Source organism: Corythoichthys intestinalis, chromosome 15, assembly GCF_030265065.1.
Source record: "Corythoichthys intestinalis isolate RoL2023-P3 chromosome 15, ASM3026506v1, whole genome shotgun sequence".
NCBI classification, from domain to species: domain Eukaryota; kingdom Metazoa; phylum Chordata; class Actinopteri; order Syngnathiformes; family Syngnathidae; genus Corythoichthys; species Corythoichthys intestinalis.
Window position 1 is genome coordinate 4,938,939 of NC_080409.1, and position 14,719 is coordinate 4,953,657.

General features: G+C 40.5%; 1 protein-coding gene across 1 annotated transcript in view; it reads left to right on the forward strand.

Annotated features, from left to right (window-relative positions):
- Nucleotides 1–4,906: 4,906 nt before the first annotated feature.
- crim1 (cysteine rich transmembrane BMP regulator 1 (chordin-like)) overlaps nt 4,907–14,719 on the forward strand; it is a 127,475-nt gene continuing 117,662 nt past the window's right edge. Inside the window, exon 1 of the mRNA XM_057859292.1 lies at nt 4,907–5,519. Within this exon, the coding sequence (XP_057715275.1) occupies nt 5,222–5,519 (298 nt within the window). The 5' untranslated portion in view covers nt 4,907–5,221. The remainder of the gene's footprint in view (nt 5,520–14,719) is intronic.

Sequence of the window (14,719 nt, forward strand, 5' to 3'; positions counted from 1 at the left end):
TACGACGCACATGCGATATGGCAAGGTCTCGGTACGATGTATCACGATACGATATCAAATAATGTTTTTAATAAAAATAGTATGTAATTAAAACATTTGGACATGGACATAGAGTACATACTCCAGTATACAGTAGCTGCAAAACGCAATGGCGATCACCTGTCATCTCACATTTTGTGGATTCCACGCTTTGAAAGAATGTAAATTTATTAAAACTAGTGAAATATTTTCCAGAAAGAAACCATTTAAACCCAAACATTGTGGGAAAGCTATTATCTCTAAATAAAATGAATAACAAAATACAGGCAGTCATCGGTGATGAGATAATTATTCAAATGTTTATTTATATATTTACTTTAAATCAATTGCTGCTCGCAGTGTAGAGATGCTTTCCTCATTATTGCTCACAATGAAGAAATGTTTTTTTCTTGAAGAAAATGATTTGATGATAAGATGCCCAGCCTTGCTACATTGGAATGTTTTGACACTCATGTACTAAATCCACCTACATGCACACACATAGCAAAACAAATTCACTGGATCTCGCCCTCGCTTTCCTTTTTCCTTTCTTTTCCTTTCTCTTTGTTGCTAGGGTCATCCCAAATAAAATTTTAAAAAAGGGCAAGGGGGGCTTAGGTTGGAATGATTGTGGAATCTGTATTGTGTAGTCTTAGTATTTCATTGTAGCTTCCCTCAGTTCTCCTGCAAGCTGTTCAATAAAGGTGTGTGTCTTCTCTCCATATTTTCTGTGGTTCTTATAAACGTCCTCCTAAGGATTTGTAGATGAACTTGACACCCGAGTTACGATCGAGTTCCTTTCCTACGCTGGCGACGTAACCCGAATAAGTCAGAATTAACCCTATAAGTACCTCTAAATACCCCCCAAACCTCAAAATAACTATCCAAAAACATGTATTAAATGTCAATGTACTGTCCTTGCAGAGACGTTGGAGCTAAATCCTAGCTAGACAGCGAGCTAAGCTCTGAAATTACGATGTCAGATGTCCGTGTGGTTTGCTGACTTTATGCAGCTGCTCATGACATTTGCACTTGCCGACTGAAACTAAAATGAAAATGAAATTAAATGTTTCATCTTCAATAACAGCAATTCAAATTTCCGTTTATAACTAGCTACAGATACAGTTATAACAATCCACACTAACGATTAGGAGGTATCAGTTACAGTGGGGCAAATAAGTATTTAGTCAACCACTAATTGTGCAAGTTCTCCCTCTTGAAAATATTAGAGAGGCCTGTAATTGTCAACATGGGTAAACCTCAACCATGAGAGACAGAATGTGGAAAAGAAAACAGAAAATCACATTGTTTGATTTTTAAAGAATTTATTTCCAAATTAGAGTGGAAAATAAGCATTTGGTCACCTACAAACAAGCATGATTTTTGGATGTCAAAGACGTCTAACTTCTTCAAACGAGGTCTAGCAAGGCTCCACTCGTTACCTGTATTAATGGCACCCGTTTTAACTAATAATAATCTTTTAACAATCCAGGAATGCTAAAAACAAATATTAGTCTTACGACCACTCAACATTATCTGTCTGAATAAAGAAATTCAATATAACTGAAGAAACTTCTTAGGTGCTGAATAACAAATAAATAAATAATTGTTGGAGGTAAAACACTACTGCTTTTGTTTTGCTTTTGTCTACAAGACAGCCAAACCCAACAAAAAAAAAAAGAAAGAAAGCTCCTTTGGGCTGCTTTAAGACCACATAAATAAAATAAAAAAGAAAATTGCGGAGGAGAAAGTAAACCCGGGTTCACTACATTTCTCAGTTTAACATTAACAGTAGAAAACACATACAGGGCACTTCTCTTAAAGCAGCTTCCTTCTTGAGTTCTGCAGGTTAGCAAATATATTTTATGCTAACTCTGATTAAGTTCAGACTTTCAGTAGCAAAATTAGTGGTGTGTCCTCCCCCTCCACAACATTGATGTCTTTTACATTGCCTACAGTGGCTGCTGCTGGCCAAAAAGAAAAAAAAATTCTAATATCCCTCCTCTTCGAAGGGGGCTGTGGAAGCGGCATGTTGTGTTTCTGTTGGGGCTGTGAGTGCGTGTGTGTGTGTGTGTGTGTGTGTGTGTGTGTGTGTGTGTGTGTGTGTGTGTGTGTGTGTGTGTGTGTGTGTCAAGTCATCAGCCAATCAAACGTGCGTTTGAGGAAAAAAATGGACTGGCACATTCAGCAAGTGAAAAGAGAAAATTTAAGTCTGAACATCATGAAAATAATTCATTTAATGATGGTAGGGTCACTTATATCCTTACAGCATATGGGAAGATAATCTAAACTAGGCCTGCAAGCAGGACTGAACAGGCCCTCGCACTTTGGCGCAACTCGGACGTCACGCAGCTCGGACGGCACGCAGGTCAAGGTGGTGGCAGATCGTCTCCCATCATCTCCTGAGAACCTAACTTTCTCGGAACTCGCCTCTTTTTTGGGGGATTACAAATACATTCACACACCTAGGTGAAAAAGCCCCTATTGAAGACAGTCCTACAAAAAAGGAGGCGCTACTAAGCTGTGCAGCCACGCCCATATTCAAAGCCAAAATGAATCTTCTAATTGGGCCAATTCGACCAAGAGGGCCAAATTTTGTGGGTCTATGAGCTGCCTAAGTCCCTGAAAAAATCTACTTCCTTTTAATGTCGAGCAAAGGGTCGTCACGGCAACAGACAGAGACGTGTGGACATTGGCCTTAAATTATAGTCTTACAAAAGGTCTTGAAACCACAGAGACCAACCTGAAAAGAACTGGACATGTATAAGTAAAATGAGTGACTTTCTGTTGGCACTAGTTGGCGCTACAGAGTTGATGCCTACAGGACCCTTCAGGGTACAACTCTCACCAAGCACGGGAAGTTTGGCGCAGATATGTTGTATGTCTGCCAAGTTATGACTGTTCAGAATTTGTGGCGAGACGAAATAGCGACGGTCATTTTCACGTTCCTGTTTGGACCTCTCTGCTTCAACGAAACCTCAATATTTTTCATCAGGCAGCTGAACACATGTCCTAAGTCTTCCCTGAAACAGGTTTGACATCAATAGATTTTTTTCCCTTCGAGGAGGGTCTTGTAAAAAAGGCCATTTCCTCTTCCAACTAGGGGGCGCCAGGCCTAATGGGTATTATTTCAATGCAGTCGTGTTCAAGCTGGGATACCTCACACACTTGCCAGATATGAAAAAGATTGAATATTGTATGAGGGAGTTATTAGTCATTTTCTGAATTTGGTGTTTTGCCAAAAAAAAAAAAGGCTGACTTTGGCACCCCGCCCAGGTCAGGCCCCGGAATGAAAACTCACAGTTTTGAGTTCTCATATGTCTCATTAACATTCTCACCAATTTTGTGGCGGATCCACCGTACACTGTAGGCACCAAAGTCTCAAATGTGCACCCTGTCAATCGATAAAAATTTCACATTCAATCAAAAATACCCGATTTCCTTTTAAGGTTTGGAATATGGGTGCAAGGACTTTTTAGAGCAGTTTTGCACAATGTATCAACTCCCCAGATTTCATCGCTCTACGTTGAAAAAACCTAAATGGAGAGGCCTTTTTAAAAAAATTCAAGGGGGCGCCACTGAGCCATTTTGTTACATTCGTTCACAATGTTGCAAAATAATCGAAATTTATGCGAAGCCGCATGAATGTGCAAATTTTGGTGAGTTTTTGAGCATGTTCAGGCCTCCAAGTCGGCCATTATTATTTGCCGAGGACAAGAAATAATATTAAGAATCCTTCGCATTACAATAGGGCTCTCGCACACTTACTGTAGTGCTCGGGCCCTAATTGCTGTACAATATAACTGAAGTCATTATATAATACAAATAAGGTTGCTTAAAAGCTGCTATGGGACAATTTAAGCATCCTGAAAAATTGGTAGTGTTATGTCCCCACCGTCCCTATGCAAACCTACACCCTTGCCTGGGGGCTAAGCCCCCCCACCCCGTTCTTAAAACCTAGTGAGGCCCCTGACAAATACTACAACAGTTGTAGTATTTTTTTTTAGGGCTGTCAAAATTATCGCGTTAACGAGCGGTAATTAAATTTTTTTATTAATCCCGTTAAAATATTTGACGCAATTAACGCACAAATGCCCCGCTCAAACAGATTAAAATGAGAGCACAGTGAAAAGTGTACTTGTTGTGTTTTTCGGAGTTTTGCCACCCTCTGCTGGCGCTTGGGTGCGACTGATTTTATGGGCTTCAGCACCCATGAGCGTTGTGTAAGTAACTATTGACTTCAACAATGGCGGGCTACTAGTTTATTTTTTGATTGAAAATTTTACAAATTTTATTAAAACGAAAACGTGAAGAGGAGTTTTGATATAAAATTTCTATAACTTGTCTTTTAAGAACTACAAGTCTTTCTATCCATGGATCGCTTTAACAGAATGTTAATGATGGAAATGCCATCTTGTTGATTTATTGTTATAATAAAGAAATACAGTACTTATGTACCGTATGTTGAATGTGTGTATCCATCTTGTGTCTTATCTTTCCATTCCAACTATAATTTACAGAAAAATATGGCATATTTTATAGATGGTTTGAATTGCGACTAATTGCGATTAAATAATTTTTAAGCTGTAATTAACTCGATTAAAAGTTTTAATCGTTTGACACCCCTTTTTTTATATTTTGTTGTAAGAATTTTTTTTTTTTTTTTAAAGAAGGAAAATTAAACGTTCTTGAGAGGGTTAATATCATAATGCTTAAGTACAGTTTGAATGCTTTTGCTACTTCTGTTCGTTTCCTTACCTCATGGGTTCAGTGAAAGTTCCTCTTCAGTGTAATATTGCGCAACAAACACGCGGTTCTTGGTCCACGGTCCTCCCTTAAGTTTGGCTCCATGTGACTGGTCGGTACCGGTGTCAGTCAGAGGGAGGGGTGCCCGGTGCACCGCTAATTTCTAAATGCCTGCTGTGTCAAAGTGGGTCTCAGTTTGCGTCCTCGTGTGAGGCTGTCAGCAGGCAGGCAGGTCCGAGCCGAGCTTTAGGATTCACGTGTTTCATCACATGAGCCTCTAAGGACGTGCGTTTACATTGCAATTGCAAGACCTTTTTATTTGGATCGAAGTTCCACTTTAATTGTCGCCGCAAGGGAGACGGAGGACTTTAAGCAAACTTTTTCCTTATGGTGTGCGACTTGACTGCTTCATCACTTGGAAATCTTGAAAATCATTTAGGTGAACTTTTATAAAAAGATGTTCACCAAGAAGTCAGTTTTGCTTCTGGTTTTGTTCTGTTTCGTTCGGGTGCTGGAGGCTCACGAGTGCACGCCGTGCCATCTCCGCACTTGTCCCGCCAAGGCGACACAAGGCTGCGGAGGCGGTCGGACCGTGGCCAACGATCCGTGCGGGTGCTGCGAGCACTGTGCCCGCCTGGAATGGGAGCCGTGCGGGGGGCCGGACTGGAGCCTCGGCTACTGTTCTCTGGGGCTGACATGCGCTTCAGTCAACTCGACTGGAGGCGCCGTCATCCCTGAAATTGGAGTCTGTAAAGGTGAGTGGAAGTCCTGCTTTATCATTTGCCATTTTGATTTGGTTTTACATTTTGATAGACAGCATTTTTGTCCTGGACCCCTTTCGAATCAAAAGTTATTTTACAGTAAGGGCTGTTCGATTTTTGCCTAACAAACAAACAAAAAAATCCAGATTATTTTGCTCTCAAACTCGATTTTCCGAAATTTGTTATGATTTTTTGGCAAAATAAAAAATAATGACAAATAAAGTATTCGGAATGTCATGTATTTAGATTTACCTTTTTTTTTTATTTTTTTTTTTAATTACAACTGAAAGTGCCAGTTGATTTAACTTTATTAATACACACAGAAGAATCCCTTAGAATTAAGAGCATTTTATTCATACAACAGACTCCAGTTCTGTTCTTAATCAAAGCGATAATGAAAGAAGAAAGGCTGTATAAATGGCTTCTCCCATTACATCGAATGCTAGCATTTGAAAGAAATGGAATAAAGCCTGTAAATTGAGGGTAAAGCAGTTCAAAACCTGGCCTAAAATGCCACTTTGCCTAGATTTAGTCAAAGTACAAAATAGGGCTCTCTGTTTCTTAACCTTCACCGAACCTCTGAGGCTTACTCACCGAACCCCTGGGGTTCGATTGAACCCCAGTTAAGAACCACTGGATTAGATATAAACTGTTACTCAGTAACAACAATATGAAAGGTGGTAATCACCTTGTCTAAAGAAACACAAATATGCACCCCAGTTAATCGTTGCAGCACTAATCGAAAGTAGCAAAAGCTTTTCTCTGAGGAACAAACAACTAGACCCTCCAGCTGCACTCTGACCAGCTCTGCGGGGGAGATAGAGGACGACTGACAGTTCTCAATGGATGTCTGCTTCTCTTGACTCTATCCTTCATTTGTCCCTCTGTAAGGGTGGCTGAAGAATTAGCCGGGGTCTCAACCCCCAGGTCAACCCAAGGGACACACGTGATCATACCTCATGCAAAGGCTGATGTTTTGGAGAATATCTCATCTTCAAATGAGTAGCTCTGGCAAGCCATTGGCTCCCCTGATTGAGTTGCGGCTCCGGTCCCGTGGCTCCACGCTTCTAGGAGCATGCCGCTGACCCTCATGTCACACACACACACACGCATTCAGCTACAGCATCTAGGTGGGGGTAAATCAACACCTCCCGGTGTGTTTTCAGGGGCCACAGTAGGAAAGCTGCTAAAGACTGATCCCAGATTTCCCTCCTCAAGCTCCAAAGGTCTTAAAGTGATTAGACCAGCAATCAGGGGTAGGGGGTAAATGTTTCCACTTTCTGATCCGCTGCTTTTGGTGTTCTGGGTGGTCACAATGTTTTTATGTGGCTGGAACAGCAAAAACGTAACAATGCAGGTGTGACGCCTTCATTATGCTATAATCTTCTATCATTTTGACATGTTAGAATACAAAGTCTTGCTGTCCAAGAGAATGCTGCCAATGAAGTATGTGAAATATGACCAGATAAGTGCCTAATTACATGTTTTCTGAAGGGCTAATAAACAGAAATGATGCTTTAAGTCTGAGAAAAAATGTTGCTCGTAAAAGAAAGTACTACTTGAGATAAATTGTCTACACAGAGTGCAGACAAAATATGCAAAATATGCGAAAGAAATGTCGCCCCTTCCGTTTACATGCCATATCATGAGTATACGACGACATGCTTCAAAGGCGCGCCTCTGGACTTATCTGTGATCTGCCTGTCAGACAGGTGAAAATCATCCAGTCTTCACTGCTAAATGATTTGTTCGGAGATCGCGAGTCAAAGCATTTGCCCTCCCAAATATCCTTTCCGCGACTTTGCCTAGGTTACAGGCCTGTGCGCTAAGCTATTTATCAGAAGCACATGTGCTCGCAAATTATAAAAAATTTTGCTGGACGGGAAAAATATTTAGGAGCACAATTTATTGTTTATTGTGCACTTTTATTATAAACATGAAACAATCTACACATACAGTGGTATGAAAAAGTATCTGAACCTTTTGGAATTTCTCACATCCCTGCATAAAATCAGCATCAAATGTCATCCGATCTTTGTCAAAATCACACAGATGAAAAAACTGTCTGCTTTAACTAAAACATCCCAAACATTTATAGGTTTTCATATTTGAATGAGGATAGTATGCAAACAATGACAGAAGGGGGAAAAATCAGTAAGTGAACCATCACATTTAATATTTTGTGCCCCCCCCCAACCTTCGGCAGCAATAACTTCAACCAGACGCTTTCTTCTCCACACCCACCTTTCTTCTCCAGACCCATTCTTCTCTACAAAACTGCTGTAGTTCAGTCAGATTCCTAGGATGTCTGGCATGAATCACTGTCTTTAGGTCATCCCACAGCATCTCAGTGGGGTTCAAGTCTGGACTTTGACTTGGTCACTCCAGAACGTGTATTTTGTTCTTCTGAAACCATTCTGAAGTTGATTTACTTCTGTGTTTTGGATTATTGTCTTGTTGCAGCATCCGTCCTGTTTTTAGCTTCAACTGTCAGACAGACAGCCTCAGGTTTTCCTGTAAAACAGCCTGACAAAATTTTCAATTAATTCTTCCATTAATGATTATGAGTTGCCCAGGCCCTGAGGTAGCAAAACAGCCCCAATTCATGATGCTCCCTCCACCATGCTTCATGGTGGGGATGAGATGTTGATGTTGGTGAACTGTTCAATTTTTCCTCTACACATGACGTTGTGTCTTACTCCCAAACAATTCAACTTTGGTTACATCAGTCCACAAAATATTTTCCCAAAACTTCTGTGAAGTGTCCAAGTGCCTTTTTGCGAACATTAAACGAGCAACAATGTTTTTTTTTTTAAACCAGCAGTGTCTTTCTCTGTGGAGTCCTCCCGTGAACACCATTCTTAGCCGTAGTTTTACATATATTTGATGTGTGCACAGAGATATTGGAGTGTGCCAGTGATTTCTGTAAGTCTTTAGCAGACACTCTATTTTTTTTGTTTTTTTTTTAACCTCTCAGAGTATTCTGCACTGAACTCTTGGCGTCATCTTTGGTGGACGGCCACTCCTTGGAAGAGAAGCAATAGTGCCAAACTCTTACCATTTCTAGACAATTTCTCTGACTGTTGATTGATCAACATCCAGACTTTTCAAGCATTATACAAATCAACAATCCTTGATGGCAGGTCTTCAGACAGCTCTTTTGACAGAGCCATGATGCACATCAGAGAATGCTTATCATCAAGACAATTCTTACCAGGCGTGTTTTTGATAATGGGCAGGGCAGCCTTAAACCACTCATCAGTGATTGGGCGCACACCTGACTCATATTGTTTGGTAAAAATTGCCTTCAATTGCTCTTTAAGTCTCCTTATGTAGAGGGTTCACTTACTTATTTTCCCCCCTTCCGTAATTCTTTCCATGCTATCCTCATTAAAATATGAAAAGCTATAATTGTTTGCGTGGTTTTAGTTATAGCAGAAAGTTTTTTTATATCTGTGTTATTTTGACAAAGATAACATCACATTTGATGGTGATTATATGCAGAAATGTAAGATATTCTAAAAGGTTCAGATACTTTTTCATACCACTGTACACTATATTGGTATGTAAAGTCACAAAAATACATTGAGGTCACATTTCCTCTGGTCAAGTTGCCTAGCAGGCTTGGCTGAATTCATCCAGCGATCTACGGCATGAGTTGGGTTCAAACTTCTATAGACCTGGCCCCTCCAGAGTGATCCTCATTAGGTCCTCTGTCGTAGATACTGCCAGGCTGCTTCTTTTGGAGCTAATTAGTTAATCCTATTCTCAGCAGAGAAGCCCCTTTCACTATGGGCAACTGAAATAGGCAAAATCATTAGCTCTACTACTAATATTCACCAACCTTGGCCAGAACGTATTCAAAATTGTGGATTTACAGGACCACAAAAATGAGAACTGTGAACTGATTAAAGTTCACATGCAAGACTTTTAATTCATTTTTCCAAATATTGGTACAGTAAAAATGAATAGTCTTGAGTATGCGAGTAGTCCGAGAGGTCCACTACTAATATTCACCAACTTTGGTCAGTACTTATTCATTTGTGGATTTACAGTCCAACAAAAATGAGAACTATAACCTACCATCTACTAAAACGATCCATTGCTCAAAGGAATCGTTATATTGTACCGACGTGACATCGCACGTGATGAACATGTAGATGGAGCAGTTTTAAGGTCAAGTGACTTTCTTTCATTTTTAAATAATGGCAGTGGTGTGGTTATATATTTTACAGTGTTGAGAGTTTATTTTAATAGTTGGAAACAACACGCGCAAACCATAGGCTTTTGGGGCGGGTGGGCACAACATGTTGATGACCCCGAAACGCAGTGTCAGCAATAAAATTAACTTACAAAAATATTCATGATAATAACTTGATAATAAGCGTTTTTTGTTTCCCATCATTTTTGAGGGGAATTCTAAATGAGGCTGCTTAAGAAAGCTGTACTTTTCGCCAAGATCGTCATTCATTGAATATTGTACACCTGCCAGTGTTCTGTCAAATTTTGCACCCCACCTGAAATTGCAACTTTGTGTTAAAAATGGCCGCAAATACGGTCGTTACAAAGTAAACACTACAAACTTTCTTTAAATAACGGAATATTTACTTACGTTTGATCATGAACGGACATGTAGAAAAGTTCTCCTCAGACACATCCTGCCATGTTAGTTGCACACAAAAACTGCACGCCGCTCTTTCACTGTTTACGTCTTCGCCGTGTCGTTAAGCATTAATTTATGCCATATTGTTGAACATGTATGTTTACGATGTTACTTGTTTATTTAGCACCTGTGGATAACATTGAGAGTCCAATTGAATGTAAAAGAGGGCTTAATCACCGCCACAACAGCTTTGGGAGCAAAATATTATAAGGGTGCAAAATTTGGCAGAACACCGGTTGTGGCTCTGTTGTACAATTAGCGTCTTTAGTGGGGTAAATTGAAACTCCACTCACCATTTTGGTGGTGCTCTGTGGCTCTTCATGGTCCACATTTTCAATCCTTGGTCCTTGCTCAGTAGTTGTTGTCGCTTTTGAAACCTTAGGTTTGAAAAAATTACGTATATCCATCTTGCCTCTTCGTTCCTCCGGTGGTTTTGGCTATGCAAAGCAAATGAAGTGAAGGTGCTAGTTGTGTTACTTTGTATTTGTGGGTTTCTTGAATAAGACAATTTACTGAAAGAGTTGACAATTTTTACTGACAGATCTTTAGTTACAGAACAGAAGCGAGGCATCATCATTAACTGTCCACTGGCGGGCTTTTTATCAACTGTCTCGAGCTCGCTGTGTTTCCCTGACTTCCGTGTGCTGTGACGAGCAGACATCACTAATCGAACATGCAAATACGATTTGCTCGTATCATTACAATAGTCACGTGATCTGTTCGAAAAATAATCTTGACCTATTATATATATATATTTTTTTAAATTTCATTCATTTTTGTTGTTTTATTGCTTCACAACTTTTATAAACAGTATTTTACCGGAAAATTCTGAATTTTGAAATCATATATAGGAAAGTCAATTACAAGCAATGACACTTTTTGGCCACCTGGGGGGGCCTGGCCCCCTTAAAATCCGCTTATGGAGCAAACTGAGGTCAACTTTTTTGCTGCTCTGTTGGGATGCATTTTCCGTACACGGGTGCGCTAATTTCAAGCTCCACTCATTTGACTAAATGTCCGCTAGCTCGTTTGAGCTAGTTTTAGCCAATCTGATCAGGATTTGTAAATCATGCTAGCAGTGTTGCTGCTAACTAAAGATGCATCGATACCGGAACCAGTATCAGAACGGGTTGGGAGGGGCGATCTGGCCCGAAATGGCGGTATCCGTATCGGTGAGTAACAAAAAAGAGGGCGTCAATATCATTTACCGGTCCAGTATTATAACACTTGACCGCAGCCTTTTTTTCTCCTGATGCTCACTACACTTTGAGTTGTGTGATGACATGTGATCACTTTGCATACCAAGCATCTATTGCTATTGGCCTGCTCCAGACCAATGAGAGCGGGCCAATAGCCGCTCTTAACCAATGCCGGGGCAGCTTTTTCACGTGTAGGAAAAACAAACTACGAGAGGAAAATGTCGGCGGTCTGGACATATTTCATCTTATAATCTCCATCGAGTACAAATAACTGCATGCAAGATTTGAGGCCTGAAAATTTCTAGAGGAGGAGTTAAATCGGCCGGTTTCAATACCTCGAACCTGATAAAGCATTTGAAGACAAAACGTGAACGAACACAAAGAGTTTGAGGCTACAACAGCAGCAACTGCGACCAAGAGAAAGGTCAGCTCACTTCGTCTACTTAACTTTTAATGTTTTTTACTGAAAAAAAATCAGCAGTAATTTGAGACCTGTTCAAAAGTAGGGTTGCCACCTTTCAGAAATAGAAATAAGAGACGCCCCCCTCGTGCGTCCTCAAGCTGTACAGGCGACGAAAAAAAGGGACAACCCCAAAACTCCTTAAATGCATAGAAATGTATCTATTCCATTTTGGTTCAATACAGAACGCAACTTTTAATTCCCAATTCGGAACAATTCCTTATTTCGAAGGACGGGTGGCAAGCCTATTCAGAAGTGCTGTAGAAGTAAGCAAAATAAGCTAAGCTAAGTGGCTAAGTGTCTGTTGCTGCTGGTGCACAGAAAGGGAGGCTAATAGAGAGACAGGATGCTGTGGTCAATTATTATTACTCATAATTTCATTAAAGTTGCACCGTTTGGCCTTTGAGAGCCAGAACTCAGGTTTCAAAAAAGTTAATTCATTATTCATTCATTGTATTTGTACTTTCTTACTGTTTGGCTAGTATTATACAGCGGCGTATCGGTATTGGGGCCAAAAAATGGCATCAGTGCAATACTACTGCTAACACTGTCAGGCGGCGTATCTTCGGACTCGAAAATGTCAGCCGCAGAAAGCATCTCCTTCCTTATGCCACACACCAATTTCCTATTCCTTCTTGGTTCAAATCTTTTGAAAATATCACTCAATTTTCCTAATTGCCACTCTACTGTGATTGAGATCCCGCTGTTTCATATGCTCCAAATGACGAGGTGCAGTTGAATTTTACCTCGGTTATGTTTAGTGTTTTATTGGCGCCGGCGCCAATCATCAGCCCTATTGTAGCCATAAAGAGCTTGTAAGAACTGTCATCTCTAAATTAACGATTTATTGTAAAATAACAAGATGGGAATTAAGATGCATTCAAAATCTATTATATTTTATAGGAATTAAAAGGGTAAAATCTGTGCTCGCAGTCATGCTCCCATTCTTTTTTCTCTACTTGCAACAAATTATTTTTTAGGCGCAAATCCGAGCAAAACGCTCCAAAATGCCGGTTTTACTTGTGCACTCTTTCGCATGCCTTGCCTTCTCCCTTCCTTTAGTATTATCTAATGTTTCAAAGACTTCCTTTTTAGCTCCCTATCAGCCAGAGGGCCTCTAGAGGTCAGCTTTCTCATCCCAATTGTGGATGCCAAGACAAGCAGTCTGAGTGAGGGATCCCCCTGGGATGAAGCCACGGGCCTTGGCCAGACCTGAGTTGTGCCAGGCCAGATCACAGATAACCAGGTCAGACTAGACTGTGGTTAGGTGGGATTTGCATAAACAATGTCCAGTCTTTCATTGATTGCTTGGACTCCCTTTACCCTTCTCTAAGTGCCATAAAAACAGCACGTTTCCATACAGCACCTTTGTACCTACCATTTCATAAGAAAACATCCTGGCAGGGGCAGGAAAACCTTAGGATGGAAAAATTGTTCAGATGAGGATAATTTCAAGCTGAAAGGAAATCACAGGGAACGTTTTAGGTTTGGTTTATTGAAAAGACTTCTTTTGCTGGCTGCCTGAGAGAGCTATTAGTAGCACAGACCAACTCAGGTTAAGTAAAGGTAACGTCGCCCCTTCATTCAGTCATATACAGTTCAAGGCTTGTTAGCATCAGTCGTCACTAAGGGACGCTAGTACTGTTTGGAGTTCTTTTTCTCAGATAGTCCTCTTCGTTTTGTAAATGTGAACACGCATCTGAACTCTAGTTCAGACCAAGCAAACGAACTCTGGTCCGCTTAAAAATCGTGGGTCTCGGACCGCTTCAAACTCACCCTGCTTTTCTTGTGAATGGAAGCGGACCAAGGTGTGCTTATGCTCAATTAATGTGCAGCGTCACACCACGCTCCATCGCCTCCGCTCCGAGGGAGGTGCAACCCCTAGCAAAAAGTATGGAATTACTAGTCTCGGAGAAGCACTCACTCAGACATTTTGTCATGTAGAACAAACTCTGATAAAAAGCTTTAAAAAAAAAAAAAATTAATGAGTTCAAAACTGCAATTCTTTAGCATTCAGAAACACTAAAAGAAATGAATAAAAACATCGTGGTGCTCAGTAAATGTTACCTTTATAGAGCAAGTGCAGGGAAATATATATGAAATCACTCCATTCTGAGTAAAAAAAAAATGGAATTATGAGAAACAAACAAAGAAATAATCAAAACACATCTCTAGTATTTAGTAGCACCACCTCTGGCTTTTATAGCCACTTGCAGTCTCTGAGGCATGGACTTGATGAGTATTCTTCATCAATTTGGTGCCAGCTCTACTTGATTGCAGTTGCCAGATCATCCTAGCAGGTCGGAGCCTTGCTGTGGACCATTTTTTTCAATTTCCACCACAGGTTTTCAATAGGGTTGAGATCTGGGCTATTTGGAGGCCTTGACATTTACTGGATGAGTCTTTCTCCAAGGAATGTTTTAACAGTTTTAGCTGTCTGGTATGATGCATTGTCATCTTGGAAAATGACAAACATATTTTTAATTGAAGGGAAGAGAAAGTTGTCTAAAATTTCAATGTAAACTTGTGCATGTATTGAATATAACCACAGCCATCTCCCCAGTGCCTTTGCCTGACATGCAGCCCCATATCATCAAGGACTGAGGGAATTTTGATGTTTCCTTCAGGCAGTCGTCTTTGTAAATCTCACTGGAACAGCACCCAACAAAAGTTCAGCATCCAGCATCATCACCTTGTCCAATGCAGATTCTTGACTCTTGACAGGGGTTGTATTTCCTCTTCGAAACTTGTCCACTCAATGAGTGCGCCTTTTGTCCTTGTGATGCTACTCGGAAAGTTTGGTTGGCACAATGTGAATACGGGTCCTCAACAAGTCATTCGCAAGTGTTGTCGCAAGATAGCTCTCCAACCG